The sequence below is a fragment of the Hyaena hyaena genome, unplaced genomic scaffold (genome assembly GCF_003009895.1).
Source record: "Hyaena hyaena isolate Hyena2069 unplaced genomic scaffold, ASM300989v1 scaffold_46, whole genome shotgun sequence".
Taxonomy (NCBI): Eukaryota; Metazoa; Chordata; class Mammalia; order Carnivora; family Hyaenidae; genus Hyaena; species Hyaena hyaena.
The window spans coordinates 3,202,365-3,225,620 of NW_024080678.1; the positions used below are offsets into that span (position 1 = coordinate 3,202,365).

The 23,256-nt window shown below is 45.7% G+C and overlaps 1 protein-coding gene across 2 annotated transcripts in view; it reads right to left on the bottom strand.

Annotated features, from left to right (window-relative positions):
- Window positions 1-23,256, bottom strand: part of BTBD11 (BTB domain containing 11) — a 320,925-nt gene that overhangs the window by 19,867 nt on the left and 277,802 nt on the right. For both annotated transcript variants that reach the window (XM_039230475.1, XM_039230474.1), the window contains 3 exons: window positions 21,958-22,136; window positions 7,336-7,441; window positions 2,496-2,598 (listed from right to left, as the gene is read on the bottom strand). In XM_039230475.1, coding sequence (XP_039086406.1) covers window positions 2,496-2,598; window positions 7,336-7,441; window positions 21,958-22,136 — 388 coding nt within the window. The remainder of the gene's footprint in view (window positions 1-2,495; window positions 2,599-7,335; window positions 7,442-21,957; window positions 22,137-23,256) is intronic.

Consider the following 23,256-nt stretch of genomic DNA (forward strand, 5'->3'; position numbering starts at 1 on the left):
GGCTCAGGTCATGGTCTTATGGTTCATGAGTTTGAGCCCCACATCAGGCTCTGTGCTAACAGCTCAGAGCCTGGAGCCTGCCTTGGATTCTGTGTCTACCTCTCTCTCTGCTCCTGCCCTGCTCATGCTCTGCTTCTCTCAAAAATAAATAAACATAAAAAATTAAAAAAAAATTTTTTTAAGTTCTTATTTAGGTAACCTCTATGCCCAATGTGGGGCTCAAACTCACAACCTTGAGATCAAGAGTCACATGCTCTTCTGACTAAGCCAGCCTGAAGTTAAAACTTTAAAGTTAAAAATAGTAGTTTGAGGGGTGCCTGCGTGGCTCAGTCGGTTAAGTGTCTGGTTTCAGCTCACGTCATGATCTCACAGTCGGTGAGTTCAAGCCCCACGTCGGGCTCTGCTGACAGCTGAGGGCCTGGAGCCTGGTTTGGATTCTGTGTCTCCCTCTCTCTCTGCCCCTCCCCTGCTCACACTCTGTCTCTCTCTGTCTCAAAAGTAAATAAACATTTAAAAAAATTTAAAAGGGGCGCCTGGGTGGCTCAGTTAGTTGGGTGTCTGACTTCAGCTCGGGTCATGATCTCACGGCTTATGGGTTCACGCCCCCCGTTGGCCTCTGTGCTGACGGCTCAGAGGCTGGAGCCTGAACTGTTATTTCTCAAACAGGTGGCTGGAACCGAACAAATACCAGGTAAAAGTCCATCTGTCCATCCTGCAGGACCTATCACAAGGGCTGCTTGCTTCAGGGGTCCTTCCTGAGGGCAGGCTTCACGCTCCTCTGGGACCCGTGGGGCTCCCCACCTCCTGTGCCCCTCCCCCCACAACACCACCCTTGCTCCGGGAGGGCAGGGCCTTCTGTCTCTGCTGCCTCCCCAGAGGCTGGTCCCATCCGGATCGCTGTCTCGTAGGTATTTAATCCACATCTATTGACTACCTATCGACCTCCCCACTGGGCTTCAGATGTGCTTTCCTGCGATCAACAAAACTGTAAGCTCCTAGTGGGTACAGACCCGGTCAATGGAACACGCTGATACTCAAAACGTTTAGGAATAAACTGTGTCTCTTTCCTTCAACTTTTACTTTTGAAATAACAAGAAGATTCGCAGAACAGTTGTAAGGACAGTACAGAGCTCTTGGATGCCCTCCACCCAGCTTCCCCGGAGGTTAACATCCTACACAGCCGTGGTTGTCAAAACTAAGAAATTAACACTGGTACCACATCGATCCGGCTTTTCTATGGCATCGTAACTGAAGACCGTATAAGGCATGGCGTATTTTCCTTATGATGGCAAAGCAGACATTTGGGGGCTTGCATTTGATTTTGGGGGGAGGCCGTGGAGAGGCCAGCGTGCTTTTAGGAACCCAGGAAGTGTTGGTCACATATATTCATCAGCAAACGTCCTGGAAGTGGGTTCCGTTTCTGGGTACTCAGTGTCCTTACCACTTTGTTCACCCTCTAGCCCCACCCCCAGCAGCTTGCCTCCTCATTTCAGCATCCCGCCCCCCTCTCCTCTGTGCAGCTTTGCTGATCCCAGTTCAGGTCTTTGGATAATGTGGTTCTAAATGGCCAACTTAACTCCAATCGAAAGCAGAGAGAGCAGTAGCAGAGCTGGCCGGGAGAGGGCGATACCACTGTCAACTCCACAGCCAAGGAAAAGTCAGGTTCAAGATCTGGCTGTGTGAGGTGGTTTATGCCAGAGTTCCGGAGGACAGGCCTTTCCAGGATGCTGTGTAGGACGTTTCAGGTTGTACACTGCGTGGGGGCACTGGGCTGGGGCAGCTAAATTCCAATTCACGCTCTGCTTTGAAGCCCTGTGCCTGGTACACACCCTGCCCAGGGGACCGGGTGCCCTTGCCTGAGTCACACAAAGGTGGTGCTGTGTATACTACTGGCTCTTCTGTACTTAAACAAAACAAAAAAAAATTGTGGTAAAAAACATAACAGAAAATTTACCATCGTAACCATTTTAAGTGTACCTTGAAGTATATTCTCACTGCTGTGCAACCAGTCTCCAGAATTTACTCTGTATCCATTAAACAACAACCTCTCCTGCCCCCTGGCCCAGGCAACTACCATCCTACTTTCTATCTCTATGAAGCTGAGGACTCTTGATACTGCATCTAAATGGAATCATACAGCGTTTGTCTTCTCGTGACTGCCTTGTTTCTTTGTATCACGCCCCAAAGTTTATTATGTTGTAGCATTTGTTAGCACTGCCTTCCTTTTTAAGGTTAAATAATATATGAATAAGCCACATTTCGTTTGTCCATTCATCTCCTGACGGACACCTGGGTTGTTTCCTAAACCTTTTGGCTACTATAAATAATGCTGCTGCGAACGTGGTTGTACAAATGTGCTTTGCTCTTGAACTTTTGATTTTGGAAAAGATAATCTTCCAGTCCAGGGAAGAGGCCACCAAAATTGAATTTCAGAGAACAGTAACAGCAACAGCCACACTCATAATTCAGCCGCTTTCAAAACTGACCATACATACCTTGGAGAGGCTGTAAATAACAGTACTTTGTGAGCGTAAAATGGTCTTCCTTCTACCAGAAAGGTAACATCAGACATTTCTTTATTGTTAAGGAAATGAGGATCTAGAATAGGAAGGGGAAAAAGGGTAGCTTTAGTGGAGAGAAGGGTGAAGTTTACATTTTTCTTCTGGAAAGTGCCAAGAAGAGCCGACAGCGGAAACCATGGCGATAAAACACCATGGCGATAAAACACTCATTGTCGAGACAGAGATCAAACAGGAGACAGAACCAATCAAAAGAACACTCAAATCACTGAAATTCAGGTTTTTCGTAGGTCTCCATAGCTTATTTGTGGTGAGAAGTAGCATTTCCCTAGAGGAGACTCATCCGCAGCCTGATGCCGATGATTTTCTGCTGGGAAAGGCAAACGTGTGCGCACCTCCCCTTTGCTCTTCCTCCACGGGCTCAGTGCTCTCCCTGCCTGATGGAAAGGGGGTTTAGAAGCTCTGCCCCCTTACCACTGCGTTCCAGGTGGTTCAAAATCCAAGCCCTTCTCTCCCAAAATCAGAGGCACGTGAGCCAGTCTCCGGCTCTCATCAACAATGACAACAAAGGAGGTATATCAGTACTTGCTGAGCACTTATGACGTGCCAAGGCACTGGGGAAGCTCATTCGGTCCTGGCAGACAGGGACGACTGTCAGCTGTGCAGCTCGGAAACAGGCATGCAGGTTTGAGCTAGTGACAGGTGCAGTAGTCAGGATTTGAACTTGGGCTTTGAACTTTGAATTCGGATTGGAGGGCCTGCGTGATTAAGCACTAAGATCCCTATCCCCACTCCCCTTACCCCCTTATTTGTCTGTCATTTTAGCCACTGAGACCTGGAGCTCCTAAAGGTGCCAGTCTGTCCTCAGCTCGGTGTTTTCGCTCGTTGGGAATATCCACTAACATTCCCGTCCCTACCGGGTTCTGCCTCGCTCAGTTCCTGAGTCAGTCTGGATCTAATCTCTGATGGGGCTTCCTATTAGGCCACCTGCCCTGACTTGAGCTGCAGTGCCCCAAGGGGGACCTTTAGAAGTCTCTAGATGGAAGACTGCCTCTCTGAGACGTCTGCACTCAAGCTTCCGAGTCTGAGAATACACTGCGTTTTCAGCTCATGTGAAAAAGATTCTTCCTTGCCCGTGAATAGCACCACCATCTACTCATTGCCCAAACCAAAGATTTGAAGGCAACAAGACACCTTCCTCTCCTGGGCTTGTCCAGACCTAGTCTATCACAAACACTGTCCTCTCTTCCTCCTATGTGCTTCTCGGTCGTCTCATTTCTCTCCATCCCCAGTGCCCCTGTCCTTGCCAGGGCCACATGATCTCCTGTCTGGGGATCCACAGGAGCCTCTGTTGACCCCACTCTTGGCCCCTCAATCCGATGGTGCATCTCACCACAGTCATCCTTGCTACAGGCAGATCTGGTCACACCCCTCCTCTGCTATAAACCTTTCCATAGCTCCCCAGTGCTCCCACAACAGAGTCCAAACTTCTTAACAAGGCTCCCTGTGATCAGACTGCTGCCTTCTCTGGCCCCTCCCTAGTCACATCCCCCTATCGACCTGTAGTGTGCTTGAGCCACACCAGTGCTGTATATTCTCATCTCTGGGGCTTCACCTGGAACACTCTTCCAATCCCTTCTCAACCTGGTTCACACCATGTGGTCTTTAAGCTTCAGTGCAGACACCTTCTGTCAAGAAGCCTTGCCTGATTGCCCCCACCTCCTCAGACTGACCACGCAACCCTTACCTGTGCTCTCATAGCCCCCTGGTATAGCCTCATTTGCTACAGAGTATTCACTGTTACTTTGCATCCCAGTTAACTTTGCTTGGGAGATCAGGACCTCGTCTGTTCTTCTCACATCTTTACTCTGTGTCTAGAACAGAAAGGTGGTCACACAGGAAGAGTGTGGGCTCTGAAGCCAGAAATCTCAGCTCTATGACCTTAGGCAAGTTATTTAACCTCTCTGTGCCTCTGTCTCCCTTTCTGTATAATGGGAACGGTAATACCCATTATACATCTATATCAGTTACAGTGAACATTAAATGAATTAAGTTTTGCAAAGCACTTAACAACATGGCTGACACATAGTACTCCTCAAAAAACATGACCATCATAGTAGGTACTTAATTAAATTCATTTTGGAATGAGTGAAGAATGAATGCCTCAACCCTGGTTCCACAGGCTTGTTCTTAGATCCCGCCAGGGACATCATGTTTCTTCTCAGCCTGGGGACCTGACTGTTGATGGGCCCTTCCCTGGGGGTTAAATGGTTGTCCTGAAATGAGACTCCAGCTGCTTCCTTTGCCTGGGTTTAGGCTGTCTTAACCATTAGGGGTGGGGACCGGCCCCTTGGATTTTGGGGGCCATGACTACAACTGTTGGGCAAACCCTCACAATTGTACCTTTGAGCCCTGGCTGGCTCCATTTTGCCCCGACCCTGGACCCAGAATTTGTCTTCTGGGCCAACTCCTCTTCCAGCCCTTGAAGGTGGGATGGCGCCTAAGCCCCTGTGCCGCCCCAGACGGTGGTCGTCCATTCATCCTTCTGTCTGTACATATAGCTACCTCACCTCTTCCCATTAAAAAAGTTTTAATTTAGAACATATCATAAAAGCATAAAATAGTCAAAATCACTTATAATCCCACTATCATGAAAAAACCCTTCAAAGTTCTACACAATCCAGATGAAGAGAGAAGAGAGGTCACAGGAGAAGTCTTTGGAGTTGACTAAAAGTCACGTCTCTACCTGCTTTAAAGACTAAAAGTTTGGAGTGATGTTCTTCTTCTCAGCATCCAGTCTCTCTCACTCCCACTGTCCACCTCCAGACAGCCCTCCTCCTTTTTCCCAGATTGCTAGTCTCTCGTGCCTGTAGCCCTTTGAACCATCCTTTCCCAGAATTCAGCAGGAGGGTAGAGGACAACGTGTCACAAAAAAATCAGGCATGTGCTCACCAGATTGCTACAGTCCCCACCACTCCCTATTGTGTTACATGGAAGCCATTTCACTCACTTATGTGACCTGTCTGGCCCTATAGAGATTCCAGTTTAGGACGCTTGTCACTGATCACTCATTATTTTTCCTTGAAAGAATCACTATTTGACAACTTGTGGTTATCCTTGTTTGAAATGCTCTATTGAAGATGCACACCCTACATGGTCCATATTCCACCTATTCATAAATACATTCTGCCCTTTTTCTTCCCCATTGTGAGCTTTGAACCTCTCTAGCCTGCCCTTATTCTGTTGATTCTGACCCTTGTAATTCCAATGGTTGGCCTTAAAAACTAGGCCCTTTTGATTGCTAAAAGAAAGGTCAGCAAATCCAGAAAGAAAAAAATGTTCCCTCCTTGCCTATAACTATAGGAAAGGAGATTTTTATGCTGTGTAATTGAAACAGACCTTCCAAATGCTTGCTCTAACAAGGGTGTCTGGTAAGGCACTGAGATGTCAGATGTTGCTACGACCTGGGAATGTAGCCTTCAATCTCCAAAGTTTGTTGATTTGCTTCATCTTTGTAATGTGTTACTTGGACAGCATTTTAATTAATACCTGTTTTCTACAAGGTAGAGATATATGCAGTTTTGGTACATCCTACTTTGCCCACACGAATGGGTAGAAAGGAAAAAAGACATTTATTGTGACTACTCAGTTTTTCAATTTAGCAAAAAGTTGGTGTCATTTCAATGAACAAGTTTTTCATAACAGGAACAAGAGTCCTTTAAAACGGTTCCATGAATTCCGCCTTTTCGCTAATTTCAAGTAGCTCACCTGTTCCAGACATAGTGATTTTGTTACAGAATAGCATTTTTGGACGCTCCCATTTCTCAAATGTTGCCCAGTCTTTGCAGGAAAAAATAGGAAGTAGGAAAGTCCCCAACCTTCACCATAAAAGGAATTCTTTATCTGTTATATTTTATCACTCCCCAGGTGGCAAGGAGAGAGGCCCTTGCAAAGAAGGCTCCTGTTTCAGGCTTCAAGCAGCCAGGCATTTCTTTGCTTTATTTCCAGACTGATCAGCTAGGTCACGGCAGCCCCAGGATCCTCTGCATGCAATCAATTCCTGATGGAAAGTTTTCTCCTGGAAAATTCCAGAAGCCAGACTGTAGAGGGATGGAATTATGGCTTTGGGAGGAGCTGGGCAGCTCCTTAAGTGAATCTGCAGGCAGTGCAGACCTTCCCTTTCTTTAGCTGAGAAGTGGGGTGACTTGCAGTGTGTACCTCCTGGGGTGGCCTGAGGGTTACCTGAGATGGGGGAAGTCAAGTGCTAGGCTGGGAAGAAAAAGTGATTCTTGGTACTCTGATGGATTTCAGAGTGTCTAGTCTCTTCAGCTCAGGTATGTTCCCCTCACCTGTGTGTGTGGGGGGCGGGGGGAGGAGAGGGATGGGCACTTGTTTCCTCTCCTCCTGGGTCCCTGCAGAAGGACTCCATTAGAAGAACACTGTGGGCCTGGCACCGTCCCCTGCTTGCTCCTCCTCAGGGAGGAAGAGGGACTTCTTAGAGGGGGAGTGGTTGGGGGAACGAGCTGCCTACACAGCTCAGACTTCTGCAGGAAGTGCATGGGCTCTGGGGCTGTCATCTCTGCGGGAGAAAATCCCTCAGTTAGAGGGACAAGGTACTGGCAAGTCTCCTTGTCCACATGTCCAAGGTACAGGCTCTGGTTATCACATGAGAGGAGGATGCCCTGATCATCTGCCTGACTCCTGTACCCATCTTAGATGCCCTCCAATACTGCCTACGTTCCTTTGGGCTTTTGCTACCTCTGTATCCTCAAATCACAAGGTTAACAGCAAGGGGCAGGGTATGTGAGGCACTTACCCAGGCGCGAGGTCTGCTTGCGCTTGATCTCCGTGAGCTTGGGGATGGGGTAGGGCCCATAGCAGTGGGTGAAGATGACACACAGCTGCTGGCTGATGACCTCGTTCTGCGTAAAGGAAAGAACAGATCATGATACAGGGCCCTGCACAGCCTTGGCCTTGTCCAAGCTGTTGGCAGGAATGCCTGCCCCCGGAGGAGAGGGGCCCACAAACTTCTCGCAGGTTCCAGAAGCAACCCCCACCCCTGGATCTCACACTTTGAGTTTGCTCAGCAGGCTGCGCATGTGCTCACTGCGTTTGTCCATTGTCTGTTTCTAGTGGGTTCACTGATGAAAGCTTAATTTGTAAATAAATCCTTCCCTCTTGTGCTACTCACATGTCATCCACTGGAGAGCAAGTTTACAGCTCATAGAATGGAAAGTAAGTTTTTACCCCAAACACACCTTTATCAATACTCTAAAATTCTGGAAGCAGTGAATTACCCTGGAAATAGCATCAGGAAGCCCTTCTGATCCTGTGACTGTGCTCTCCAGTACCCAGACACAAATGCTCCTGATTCAGCTTTCTTATGAATTTGATTTTGGTGCTGAAGCATTTCCGGATCCAGGAATGTTCAGCTGAATCACTTTCTCAAAAAAAAAAAAAAAAAAAAAAAAAGCTGGGGGTGGGGGACAAGTTCTGTAACAGCTGCCTCCGATTGCACAGGGACAAAGGAGCCTGTTTCTGATAGCCCTTCATGTTTTTGCCTCTTTCCCCTTGGGACCCACTGCTGTTCAATTAGTCTCCCTTCAACTGCCGGTGTGTGGGAGGGAAGCCACAAATCACAGCACTTGATGCTTTTTATTGGGTGAAAGGGGTTGAAACTAGGGGCTGAAAATGGGGATGAGGTAGAAAGACATTGATAATGTATTAAGAAAAGTAGGTTACAACACAGTTTGTACCATGTATTTTTGGAAATAAAACCCCACATATACACTTGAGTTAATAGATACGTACAGGAAATGTCAGGGAGAACAGAATAGCTACCTTTGGCTGGGATTACACTGTTTTCCCTTTTCTTTTTTTGTGTTTCCTACAACAAACGAGCATTGCTTTTGTAATGCAAACAATAAATCTTACTTTTTATTTTAAGAGATGGGTTTGGGACAACTGATGATGTCAGTGGTTCGAGATATTCTTGAATGTGCTTCATTGTGCTTCCGAAGAGGAAGGATACATCTCAACACATGAAAAGAAACCGACCGTTTGATGGAAGAGGATGAGATCCCACACAGCACCATGTTACCTTGGACGTGATCCACAGAGGGGCCCACAGGGATGCAACTGATACAGGACAAAGGGACTCTGCCTTCAAAAATGATGACCAAATGGTGTTAGATGCTCCTCTCAACACTCACATAGTGACTGCCTGCCTCATGGCTTCATGCGGAAGAGGAATGAGAACTTTGAGAACCACCGCATGAAGCCATGAGACAGTGTGGTCTATGGACCAGCAGCATCAGCATTGCCTGGGCTTGTTGGGAATGCAGATTCTCAGGTCCCACTTCGGACCTTCTGAATCAGAAACACTTGGAGGGGCCCAGCAATCTGTATGTTATTATTTAACATGTTTTCTGGTGATTCTGGTGCTCTCTTAGGTTTGAGAGCCACGGGTTTTTAAAAAAACTTTTTTAAATGTTTTATTATTTTTATTTTTGAAAGAGAGAGACACAGAGCATAAGTGGAGGAGGGGCAGAGAGAGAGAGGGAGATACAGAATCGGAAGCAGGCTCCAGGCTCTGAGCTGTCAGCACAGAGCCCGACATGGGGCTCGAACCCACACACTGCGAGATCATGACCTGAGTCAAAGTCGGACGCTTAACCGACTGAGCCACCCAGGAACCCTGAGCCATAGGTTTTAAGTACTGATATTTTCTCCCGAGTTAGACCTCTGAGCTGGAGGCTGTAAATCTGTTACCCCTGGTCTAAAGCCTACCATTCAAAATGTGTTCCACAGACCACCAGAGGCAGTAGCACCTGGGAGGCTGTCAGAAATGCTGACTCTCACCCCAGGCCCCCTGAATCAGAATCTGCAATACCGTGCCGTGCAGAGGATCCCCATGGACACTAGTGTTCGAGAAACGCCATATGGAAGGCACAGCTATGGCCCTCTGAAGACTGCTTCCTCCAAATCCCTGGGACTGGGAATATCATGAGGTACCATGCCTGTGAATATGTTACATTACAGGGCAGAAGGGGCTTGGCAGGAATAATTAGAGTTCCTAACTATGGTTTAAATGGACCTTCATATAAGCATATTATTCTGGAATGTCTGGGCAGGCCCAGTGTCATCACATAAGCCCTAGAATCAAGAGACAGGAGAGGAATTCAGAAGGGATGGGGAAGAGGATTTGAAGCCTGAGAAGGACTTGATGTGCTGTCACCGCCTTTGAGATGGAGGAGACTGCACGGCAAGCTAGAGGGGGAATGCAGGCAGCAACCCTGGGAGGAAAAGGGGACCCCCAGCTGGCAGCCAGCAGGGCGGCCTCGGTCCTACAACTACAAGGAATTCAATTTTACCCAAACCTGAATGAGCGTGCAGGTGGATTCTTCCCTGGAGTTTCCAGAAGGGAACACGGCCCGATTGACACCTTGATTTTGGGGCTCTGTGAGACCCCATGCAGAGAACCCAGTGAGGTATTGTGCCTGGCTTCCGACCGTGGAAACCACGAGATACTTCGTGAGTGCTGCCTTCAGCCTCTACACTGTGGTAACTTGTGCAGCAATAGCACACTACTACATCTCATCCAGAGTCTGCCTCAGAGGGGCCGCGTTTCATCATCCTTGTGATCCGAGACTGCCAGGCGCACTGAGGGTGCTTCGAGGACCAGCAGATCACAGAAAAGAGGCGGCCCATGTCTGCGAATGTGCTGCACTGACTGGGTGATGAATGGTACTGGTCTTTCCAGTGAAAGGCGTCTAACCACCTCGGGTGAAGGGATGAGGATCCACTTCCTGGACGTGGTGGCCTGTGAGAGAGGCCTGAGCAGCCCATGCTCTTCTGTGGGGACTGACGGATTGGATGGTGGTGGTTTAATTCAACGCTAAAGGTATTCATGAATCATCCGAGATGTGTCCTGCACCATGAAGGGAGCTGTATTCAGGGTAACCAAAGCAGCCAGGGCAAGACCCCTCCTCTCAGAACCCACAGCTGCCTCATGCTCTGTAACTTGAGTATGTGCTGTACTGCCCGAGAAAGTATAGGTAAGGGGTGGCCATGTCGACATGTCCCAAAGCGACAATCCTCAAATACTGACAAGTTATCTGGAGGAGCATCACTACCCACCTAGTTGATGGCAGTACATAATGACTTGATTCCAAGGAGAAAGGTTGGGAAAAGGGGGAAAGAGGAAGTCTACAGCTGAGAAATTTGACAGGAGCCACCAGAGCCAGGTGATCAAGGTCACCTCCAACAGTGAACACTCATGTGGAGAGTGTGTGCCCTTGATGCGGTGGGGACGGTGCTTGACTTCTGTGGTCCTCCTTCCCAAGCCCATAACCTCAGTCTCACCATGAGAAAAACACCCCAAATTCCACTAGAGGGCATCCTATAGTAGTATATCTGACCAGTACTTCTCAATTACACAATTATAACAAATGCACGATACTAATGGAAGATATTAACAATAGGGGAATGTGCGTGAAGGGCTGTATGGGGAATTCTGTGCTATCTTCTCAATTTTTCTGTAAATCTAAAATCATTCTAAAAAAATGAAGTCTCTTCTTGGAAAAAATCTGCCCAATGAGGAAACAGGAGCATTATGCTGGAAGTATTAGAAGTTTAGGAGAAGGGGAAAGAGGAGGAGTCAAGGATCAAAGTGGACATCAACAGTTCTCTGGGTTTTGTTTATCCCCTAAAGGTTTCATGAACATGAACTTCACCCTATGTGCTAAGTGATGCAGGCAATCATGCCTTAATTCTTTCTTCAAATGTTTATTGGGCATCTGCTAATTACCAGGCACTATGTGAGAGCTGTCTGGACCCAAAACGCTGCCTCCTTTCCCAAGGCTTTCTGGCTGCTTCTCTTTCAGACACCAGAGCCCTAAGAGAAAACTCCTCACTGTGTCCTTGAAGTCATCTGTGTTTGTCAAGGTGTCTGCTCTGTGCCCTTTCCTGTGTGTTTCCTCCAGGTAGGAGGATTATTGGGATCATTCACTCTAGATTCCTCAGTATCCAAAATGAATTGGGTCTCCTGGAGGGCTTCCCTGAGCAAGAAGGGGTGCTGTAATTAGTATCAGTTAAGAGCTCTAGTGGAGTGAGACCATTGGGTTAGATGGTCGGTTTGGAGCAGTGAACTGGGTTATTCTTTGGGTTTGGTTAGCTCTGGGCCCAAACCTGAAGATGGCAGAATGGAATTAACCAAACTTGAGGCTCACTCTATTTTGGAGGCATGGGTAGGTGGGGTAGCTGTGCTGTGATAGGTACCTCCATCCTCCTCTGAGTTGTACATTTAAGAGAAGTGCTTTTAGGCAAAGGCACCACAAGACTCGACTGGTCTGTGCGTGCCTATCTGTGCAAGCAGGCTCTGAGCTGGGGTGCCAGAGGAAGCGCAAGAAGGTGGCACAGGCTGGGGACGGGTGGGCATTTGGCTGGGCCCAGGTACAGAGCATCTGGTTAGCGGTTGTCACTGGCATGCTGCTGGGTCCCAGTCACTCAGGCCTCTCATGGAAAGTGCTGGGTGTGCACACGGGGTGAACGTAGGTCCTCAGGACTCAGAACTGTGTGGCTACACAGAACCAAAGGGGGATAGATTCCTGTGGAATTGTGGTTGACATCTTTCCTCTCTTCCTCTGACCCTCGCTTCTCTCCTAAAAAGATACTGAAACATTTTCTTTTCTTCAGAAAGGAATGCTGGGATTGATCCCAAAGGTCCTTTTTAGGCGGGTTAGGCAGGGGATCTACACAGTGGTAAAAACTTGGACAGGGGGGCCAGACGGGGCTGAGCCCAAGTCCTGGCTCCTCACTTACTAGCGAGCTCTGTGACTGTAGGAAAGTTACTCAGCTTCTCCGGGTCTCTGTGTCCTCTTCTGAAGTGGATTAAAAATATCTGCTTGGTGAGGTTGCTAGGAGAGCTAAAAAGGATAGTGCATCACAACATACCATTAGCCTGAACTAAAGGAAATTGCTGAGATTTGACCATTTTTTAACCCCCAACCAGCAATTTCCTACAATTCAAACCAATCTCTTTTTTTCTAGATTCTAAAATGTCATACAATTAATGACAGCTTTCAGGAAGAGAAAAAAAAAACCCAACCTCACTGCATTAACACACACAATCATTTTTAAGACCCGTTTCAAATTGTGAAATGCTAAAAGATGAAAAAAGCTGCATCTCAAAATCAGGAGATGGTGGAAATACTGTTACTTTCCAGGGACCCCAGCAGTGAGTTCACTGCTTCAGTCCATCATCAACAGTGGTTTGTCCCTAGACTGGCCCTTTCACATGGAATATGCTAGGCTGACCTATGAGCAGTGAGCCTCCCTCTGCCGGAGCACACCTGGAAAGGGTAGAGAGATGGGAAGGGCACCAGAGTCCCCTGAGGTCAACACACAGTCTCACGTCTGTCACATAATAAACTAAAGTGCTTTTAAATAGTCATCCACGTATTTTGATATGTACCCTGTATTCACTGCAAGTGATGTGGGCCTTCTAATTCTGGTAGCACTATAGCATTTCCTTTGTAAGTACATTTAGCAGATGGTAAGTTAATTTAAATGAAAATATCAAGTGAATAATAATCAGTGAGAGTATCTTTTAGGAATGAAAGGGAAGTCAGACATTCTCAGGTAAAGGAAAATTTGGTGACTAAGAAAATTTGTCACCAGGAAACCTATCCTAAAACAATGGCTGAAGAAAGTTCTCTAAATTGAAAGGAAAAGATAGAAAAAGAAGCTTCAAACCACAGGAAGAAAGAAAGAATATAATAAACAAAAGTATGGGTGAACATAATACTCTTTCTTTCTCCTTTTGAGTTCAAATATGTTTGATTGATGCAAAAATTTTAAGAGTGTCTGATGTGGTTCTAAGTGCCTGTAGAGGAAATATTTAAAAACAATTATGTCACAAATGGAGGAGAGTAAATGGGCATAAAGCGAGGTAAGATTTCTATATTTCACTTGAACTGGTAAAATGATGATACCAGTAGACTGTGCTGTTATGTATATATAACATAATATTGCAAGCAACCACTAGAAAACCTACTTGAAGCGTACAAAAGCTATCAAAAATACAACAGACAAATAAAAATGGAATTTAAAAAATGTTCAAGTAGCCCACAGGAAGACAGGAAAAACAGAGCAAAAGGCAGAGAAATCTAACAGAAAATAAAAAATAAGATGGCAGAGGCACCTTGGTGGCTCAGAAGCGTCCAGCTTTGGCTCAGGTCACGATCTCACGATTTTTGAGTTCAAGCCCCGTCATTGGGCTCTGTGCTGACAGTGCAGAGCCTGCTTCAGGTCCTGTCTCCTTCTCTCTCTGCCTCTTCCCCCACTTGCATACATGCACATGCTCTCTCTCTCTTTCTCTCTCAAAAATAAATAAACTTAAAAAAAAAAGATGGCAGACTTAAGCCCTAAAGTATCAATAAAATGTAAATGGTCTAAATATACCAATTAAAAGACAGATTGGCAGAGTGGATGAAAAGCCCAATTATATGCTGTTTACAAGAAAATAAGTTCAAATATAATGAAAATGGCAGATTGAAAGTAAAATGGTGAAAAAATCATACAAACATTAATCAAAGGAAAGCAGGAGTGGCTACATTAATATTAGATAAGCTGGACTTCAGAGCAAAGAAGATTAACAGAAGCAGGGAGGGGCATTATATAATGATAAGAGGGTTAATTCATCAAGAAGACATTGTAAACCTAAATGTATATGCATGAAACAACAGAGCTGCATAATATTTGAAGCAAAAACTGATAGAATTGAAAGGAGAAACAGACTAATCCATAATTAAAGTTGGAGACTAACACCTCTATCTGAAATGACAGAACAAGGAGGCAGAAAATCTGTAGGATGTGGAAGAACTCAACAACACCATCAACCAAAAGAATCTTATTGACACTTATAGAACACTCCACTCGACAATAGCAGGAAACAGTGTTTTCAAGTGTCCACAGAACATATCAAGACAACCATACTTAGGGCCATAAAACCAACCTTAAGAACTTAAAATAATCAAAATAATACAGATGGTATTCTCTGAGCACAATGGAATCAAACTAGAAATCAGTAACAGAAAGATAATAAGAAAACCTCCAAACATTTGAAAACTAAACAACACACTTCTAAATAATTCATAAGTCAAAAAAGAAGTTCCAAGGGAAAAATAAAAAGTAACACTGAACTGAATGAAAAATGAAAGTAACACATCAAAATTTGTGGTGCACAGAGTAGTGCTGAGAAGGATCTGTACAGTATCAAACACATATTTAAGAGAAGAGAAAAAAGTCTCAGATCAATAATTTAAGCTCCTACTCAAGAACCTGGAAAAAGAAAAACAAAATAAACTCAAAGCGACCAAATAATAAAGATAGGAGAAGCAACCAATGAAGGTTAAAACAGAAAAATAGTAGAGAAAATAATGAATCCCAGAGTTGGTTCTTTGGAAAGATGAATATAATTGACAAACCTCTAGGAAGACTGACAAAGAAAAAGAAGAGGACCCAAAAACAAAATCAGGAATGAAACAGGGACTATCACTATAGACTGTAGACATCAGAAGGATAATAAGAGGATTATTTATTTATAATATTTATTATATTATTTATATCCATTTATTTGTAGATGACATGGCTATCCAAGTAGAAAATCCCATTGAATCTACAAAAAATTCCTAGAATAAACAAGTTCAGCAAGGTTGCAGGATACAAGATAAATATACAAAAATCAATTGTATTTCTTTGTGCTAGCAATGAACACATGGACAGAAAAATTAATACAATACAGTTTCTTGAAAAAATATGTAATATAATCTAACAAAACAGGACTTGTATGCTGTAAACTCCAATATTGATGAAAGAAATCAACGAAGATCTAAGTACACAAAGAGATAAACAGTTCACAAATTGAAAGACATCTTTACTATGTTAAATCTTTCAATTTGTGAGCTGTTTATCTCTTTGTGTACTTAGATCTTCGTTGATTTCTTTCATCAATATTGCGGTTCTTATCAAAATCTCAGCGGGGCGCCTGGGTGGCTTAGTCAGTTAAGCGTCCGACTTTCGCTTAGGTCATGATCTCGCGGTTCGTGGGTTCGAGCCCCGCGTCGGGCTCTGTGCTGACTGCCAGCTCAGAGCCTGGAGCCTGTTTCANCAGAATATTAAAGAAATCATGCAACTCAGTAAAAGAAGATAAGGAACCCAACGTTTTAAATGAGCAAAAGATTTGAAGAGACACTTCAGAAAAGAACACATTAGGATTGGAAATAAGTACATAGAATGATGCTCAACAGCATTAGTCATTACAGGTGAGGAATTGGAAAACACAGAGATGTTGGGCGCCTGGGTGGCTTAGTCGGTTAAGCGTCCGACTTTCGCTTAGGTCATGATCTCGCGGTTCGTGGGTTCGAGCCCTGCGTTGGCCTCTGTGCTGACTGCCAGCTCAGAGCCTGGAGCCTGTTTCAGTCTGTGACTCCCTGTCTCTCTGACCCTCCCCTGCTCACGCTGTCTCTCTCTCTCTCCTAGAAATAAATAAAAAACATAAAAAAAAATCTCAGCAAGATTTTTGTTGTTGTTGATATAGCAAGTTTATTCTAAAGTTTACATAGATGGGTGCCTGGCTGCTTCAGTCACTAGAGCATGCAACTCTTGATCTTGGCCCCACATAAGAGGTAGAGTTTACTTGAAGAAAAAAAAAAACTCCACAAAATTTAAAGGGAAAGGCAAAGAACACAGCTAAAATAATTTTTAAAAGAAGAATAAAATAGGAAGAATAAATCTAACTTCAAGATTTATTTATAGCTACACTAATTAAGACTGTGTGGCCATGGTGGAGGGACATAGATCAATGGAACAGAGTGGAGAACCCAGAAATAGATCCAAAGATGCCCAACCGACTTTTGGCAAATGTGCAAAAGTAGTTCAATTAAGGAGAGATAAACTTTTCAACAAATGCAGCTGGGAAACTCAATATCCATTGGCAAAACAAGCAAACATACACACACACAAATAAAACCCAAAAAACCTTGACATAAGTTCCACACCTCACCTCATGCAAAATGAATCACAGATTTCAGTGGAAAACACAAAAACTAAAATTTCTAGGAAAAAATATGAGGAAATATTCATGATTTAGGGCTTGACAAGGAGTTCTAATACTTGATACCCAAAGCATAATCTCCATAAAAAGACAAGTTGGTAAATTAGATTTCCTTAAAATTAAAAGCTTTTGCTCTGTGAAAGATTCTGTTAAGAGGATAAGAAGACAAGCTATAGAATGGGAGAAAATATTTGCAGACTGCATATCTGACAAAAGATTAGTATCACTCAAAATTCAACAGTTAAAAAGCAAACAGCTTAATTAGAACACAGACAAAAGACACAAAGAGACATTTCACTGAAAGAATATCTAGATGGCAAATAAGCTCATGAAAATATGTTCAACACCATTAGCTACTTAGGGAAATGAAAATCAAAACCTTGAGATACCACTTCCAGATCTATCAGAATGGCTAAAAGAAAACATAGCAATAACACCAAACAGTGAGGATGTGGAGAAACTGGATTATTCCTACTTTGCTGGTGGGAATGGAAGATGGTACAGCCACTCTTAAAAATACGTAAGCAGTTTCTTTAAAAATGAATCACACAGCTACCATACAACTCAGCAATTGCACTCCTGGGAATTTATCCCAGAGAAATGAAGATGTATAGTCACACAAAAGCCTGTGCACGAATGTTTAGAACTGCTGTCTTTGTAATAGCTTGAACCTGGAAACAATTCGGATGTCCTTCAGTGTGTGAGCAGTTATGCAACCCATGGTATATCCATGCCACGGAGTACTGCTCAGCAATGAAAAGAAACAAACTAGGGGTACATCCAACAACCTGATGAATCTTCAGAGAATTATGCAGAGCGAGAATATCCAATTCTAAAATGTCACATAGTGTATGATTCTACTGAAATTAGATTCTTGAAAATGAGAGAAACGGAGAACGGATTAGTGGTTACCAGTGGGGTGATAACAGGGTGAGGGCAGAAGGCAAATGGGTTTGGCTAGAAAAGTGCAACATGAGGAAATCCTGTGGGTGATGGAAATTTTCTGCATGCTGACTATAGCACATCAGTATCTTGGTTCTGATATTTTATGGTACTCTAGTAAGATATTGCCAATGGGGGAAGCTGAGTAAAGGGTACATATGCTGTCTCTTCCTTCTCACAACTGCATGTGAATCTACAATTATCTTGAAATCAAAAGTTTAAAAAACTAAAATATTTCAATTAAAAAGGTGAGAAAAAAATTTAAAAGTGTACAAACCACAGGAGCCGCCCCCCCCCCCCCCATCATGTCTTGTCTCTGTCTAAAACCTCCAGGGGTGTTCTATTCACTGCACATGGAGGGAAACCCAAGCTTTTCACCATGGAGAAAGATTCCATGCAATCTGATTTTTAGCTCCTATACGTCTCCCTTTGTTCCACTGTGTCCGTCACATGGCTTTTCTTCTGGTTGTCCCAACACACCAAGCATGTTTCCATGAAGAGCCTTAGCTCCTGACTCCCCCGCTTGGAATACTTTTGCTCCAAACCTCTGTATGGGTGGAGCTTTTCCTCACTTTGGTGGTGGTTCAAAGATACCTTCTCAGGGAGACCTTCCTTACATCTTGTCCAGATTAGGCCATGCCTGCCCCATCCTCAGAGACTATATCACTGTCCAAGTTCACTTTTTTTTTTTCCATAGCATGTATCAAGCTCTCGCTCTCTTTCACTGATCCATTTCCTTGCTTACTGTCTGTCTGCCCCTCCCCTGCACATAGCAAGCTCCAGGAGGGTGAAGAACGTTTCTCTCCCATCACCACTGCAGCATATAGTGAGCACGCGTGACTGCTGAATGAATCAGTGCCCCGGGGAATTATGTGAGGGAGAAACGGGCCAGGAACTTTCTTTAAACAGATGCATATTAAGAGATGACTATATTGTTTGGCTCCTGGGAAATCTAGAGATGCTGAATTCCTTTGAAGTTAAAATTTAGAAGAGGGAGTAAAACACATCTGCAACCAGATTTCAGGTAATGTATGAATGAGCACAAGTCAAGGATGGGAAGGCATATGCTTCACTTCATAGTACAGCTGTATTTCTGGGAGCTGACAACAAAGTGAATTTCTTTATTGGATTTCTATGTTCTTATGCATTATTCCTTATCGATCTGATAAAACCAGATACCTTCCCACTGAGAACAGCAGATGGAATCTGAACAGGAATCCTTTAATGGACAGAGAAGGGACAAGGCTAGGCAGTTGCGTGATGTGTGGCTACTACTATCCTCCAATAGGAAACATTAGAGGGCACAGCTCTGTAGCGCTTTCTCAACATTCCGAATTTCTCTACCACCGTCTCTCTCCAGTCTTCTTTTGACCACAAGAACATCACTCATACTTGGGGAATGGGGAATGCTTGGCTTCACATAGCAGCCATGGGAAATTAATCACCTTTTGTCCCCCTCCCACCAGCAATGTACATGATGTGTAATACCACACTTCACCAGTAGGGGTTGCCACTGGACCCCCTATAAGGGCAAACCCCACTCTTGAATGCACCATCTTTCCCAGACTGCCCTCTGGGCCAGGAGGGGCTTCCTATCCCTGGCTCCCTCCACCCTTGAAGATCAGTACAGCTGATAGGGGTGACATAGGGTCGGTGTATGTGTGTGTGGGAATTCTAGTCCACACCTCCTGACAAAGGCCCTTCCCTTCTTCTCAACACTCAGACACTGGCTGTGCTTTTAGGGGTGGTAGGTGAGTGGGGCATAAGGGGCCTACTGGGTGCTGGTAATGTTCTCTTTCTCGGCCTTGGGTGCTGATCACACAGGTAGGTTTACCTTGTGAAGATTCACTGGGCTCTACAGTTATGATCTGGGCATTTTTCTGTACGTGTGTCAGGCTCTAAAACTCCAAAATACAGTTTATTTTAAAAAGCCATAGATTAGGTTTACTTAATACACAGGATGCCTCAGTCATTTCTGGAATTCCCACTATAGTCTGAAAAAAGGAAACAAACAAAAACCAAGAAACTAAAAATAAGTTAGAACACCTAACCCTGGGAACAGACTTAGGAATGTTTTCCACTAAAGTGGCTGCTTAGGTAATTGCAAGTGAAAGCTTCATTCATTCATTCATTCATTCATTCATTCAACCAACGTTAGAGGGATGACAGGTGAGGGGCAGGGAGAATTTGGCTTTGAAATGCTTCCATTGGGTTTTGCTCTCCGTGGACTCACTAAGGCTCATTACCCATGGGCTGGCATTCTTGCTCTCGCTTTGGGTCCTATGGTGGGGCCTCCATCAAGTGCAAATTTAGCCTGCAGGGGGCCCCCCGCCCGCCCCCCCAAGACTCTGGGCTCAGGATAGGATGCTGATGAGAATCCCTAAGGAGAGCCACTCTGGAGCCCAGGCCAGGTGTTCCGAGGCTCAGAAAGCAGATGGGCCAGGCCATGTTGCTGCTGCTTTGCTGTGGGGCCATCCTGCTATCAGAGAAGGTGGCTCTAGGCTCCCTTCTTCACTCTTTGGGAAGCCTGTCGGCCCAGCCTGGCAGGGGAACCCGCAGCGCCCTTTACATTCAGAGGCCTATTTCTCCTGGGACTTCAGAGGCTCCCCTGTCCCAGAGGGACCCCAGACTTCTGCAAAGTCTGTTCTGGAGCAAAGGGGTAAGAGGCTGGTGCTGGAACTGGGCTGCCTGTGTTTAAGCCCAGGTCTGCCACTTACCAACTATGTGACCTTAGGCAAGTAATCACCCTCTCTGTGCCTTGGTTAACCCATCTGTCACATGGGGATAAGAACATCACCTCCTTCAAAGGTTGTGAGGATTAACTGAGTTAATCCTCATATCATGCTTAGAATAGTGCCAGGCACATAGTAAATATAAAAAAAAATGTATTTTAGCTTAAAATCCTCATTTGTGTCTTGAGACAGTTCATTATAAAAGGGTTCCAAGTTAAATGAGTTTGGGAAACACTTGATTGCCTTTGTGAATTAGGGTATTCGAGGCTCTGCGGGAGAGAAATTGGAGTAATCCAATGTTAGCCGGCAGAAGGAGCTGACTTTCAGCCTGCTCTCAGGCCAGTATTCAGAGCTGGCTGGTATGTGCATGCAATGGGGTGTTAAATGCTTTGATACCATCCCCTCTGAGGGAATGGCTTTTACAGAACACCCTTTGGGAAACCCTGGAGGTGTTACACTCTGGTGAGGCCAGCTTGATGGCAGAGTCGCCTGTACAGCACTCACCCAACTGCAGAGACAATTTGGAGGGCACAGACTCATTTCACCTTCACATAAAATTATTGTCCTCATTTTCAGGTAGGGAAACTGAGGCAGAGGGAAGTTAAGCAAATTTACTGGAGTCATAAGGCTGGTAAGTGGCATAGCAAGGCTTGAGTCCCTATAGTTTGGCTCCAGAGTTCATGCTCTGAACCACTGTGCTACATATATATATATACATACATTCACTGGTGGCCCACTGGGGACCCTTAGGGTATGTGATAGTTGATGTACAAACTCCTCAGAAGCTCTCAGGCAGCCCGGTCACCCCTGGTCCTTCCCTGGCCACAGTGGTGGGGCATTTGTCACAGCCTCCCCCTTGCCCATGGCTCTCCACCCCAACTGGATGGCTGGGGGATGGGCATGCCACGGCTGTCCATTCTCAAAGTTCTCTAGCAACACACGCAGTAACGCCAAACAAAGGCTTCCTGGCAGGGACTGGACATCTACATGGTAGCGCCAAACAAGTGACCTCAAAGAGATTTTCAAGAATTGATCCTATAATAGCCCAAGGGCTGACCTGATGTTCTGAAGGGGCTGTAGCATTTATTTCCTGGTTGTAGGAATAAGGGGATCCGTGAGGAAGCGGGGAGGCTCCTCTGATCTTCTGTACCTGAAAAGCTTTCTCCGGGGCCCGGCTTTCTGGAAAACTTGGCAGGGTCTATATCCTATTGATCTTGGGAGCTATACCATTTCCCTCTTCCTGTTGGACTCCTATCCGTCCGTCCTGGCCTGCTCATATCTCAGCACCTCTGTGACACCTTCCCTCCGAGACTCACACATCTTAGAGCCACCCAATTCAACATTGTTTCATAAACCTCAGATGCCCTTGGGGCACATGTGTTGACATTATCTCCCCAGCTTTCATGCAAATTCCCTGGGTTAGAAAGTATCGCTCTACTTTGTACCATGTGCTCCAGTGTCTTGGGACACAGCAGGTGCTCAACAAAACAGCTGCCCACAATGACCGCACAAGTAGCTTTCATCAGCCATGTACTTATGACTACAGGATTCCTACCTTGAGGGCAGGATCAGGCTAAGGGACCATTAAGATCAGGGACCTCCCCTCTTGTTCTCTGCTGCCAACACAACAGCGTTAAATTCCCCTTACCTTGCTCGCTTTCAAGATCTCGAACATCAGGGGCAGGCCTTGAGTAATGAGCTCCTCCGTGTACTCCTCCTCCTGAATGGTCTTAAACTCCTTCAACAGGCACTGGATGAGAGGCCTGCGGTGTTGCTGGAAGGCGATCCGCAAAGACTCCAGCCACGTGTGCAGTGTCCATGGGACCCCTGAGTGAGGGAGGGGGGGCACGGAGGGGAGGAGAGGGCAAGACAGAAAACAACCACAACAGAAGGTGTGTTTTTATCCGGAAACTGGCCTTTCCCCAGGACATCACCAAACTGAGACCAAGAGACTGACTTGGGATAAAAACAGCCAGTGTAGCTTTTTTTTTTTTTTTTTTTTTTTTTTACCCCCTGAAGACTTGCAGATGTTGGAACTAAAGAGCATAATTCAATTCCCTTAGCTACAGGTGTCTGTTTCTGCATGCTTGTCACATTAGCGGAGGCTGCATTTTACAAGATAGAACCAGCGTGTAGGACATGGAACTGTCACACACTGCGTCTGCCTACTCCGTACTCTGAGTCCTGGCTGCATTCACGTCCACCTCTTCTGCCTTCTGGGGAGACAGAGCCCGGGGAGGGAAGCGTCTTGCCCAGGAGGAGATAGCACCAGACAAGAGCCCAGAGCTGGCGCCACCCATCGGTGGATTTCGCCATCTACCGCAGTGGTCAGGACGGACATGTATGTCGGAGAAAGACCCGGGAGGGTTCTCCTGCTGCTCCCCTGTGCGAAACAAGTCTCCCATCTGTGGGCACTTCATCAGGTTCTTCCTCCTTTAATAGAAACCTCTCCAGCAGCTGATTGCTGGGATTTGCTTCTCCCTCCTCTCCTGTCACGGTGAGGCACAGAGGAAGAACGCATCGCGCTACTGTTTATAACGAGCGGGCCATTCGGAGTCTGTAGCTTCATCATCATGCTAAACAGGCTCTCCAGGCGATGGCATAAATATCCCACAGGCTGAACAGCCACCTTGAGAGATAGGCTCACGTCTAGAACAGCGGCAGGGGGGCCTCTCCTTGGGCCCTCAGCCCACCTTGACCCGCCACTCCGTGTGTTGAAGGCCCAGGCTAGGTCCTGCTGTTCTTGTTTGGGGCTTTAGCTCCTAGACTGGGGAAGACTGGGCGAGCCTGTTCCCCAGACACATGGAGGAGAAGGATCTGAGCTCGCTCATTTGAGGAAGAGCCACCCCTAACTTTTCCTGAGAGTGGCTTTGCCTCCTGAAACTCAGTGGGTGAGCCTGGCAAAGGAGGGATGCCCTCATCTTCGCTGTTGCTCGGCCGCTGCTTA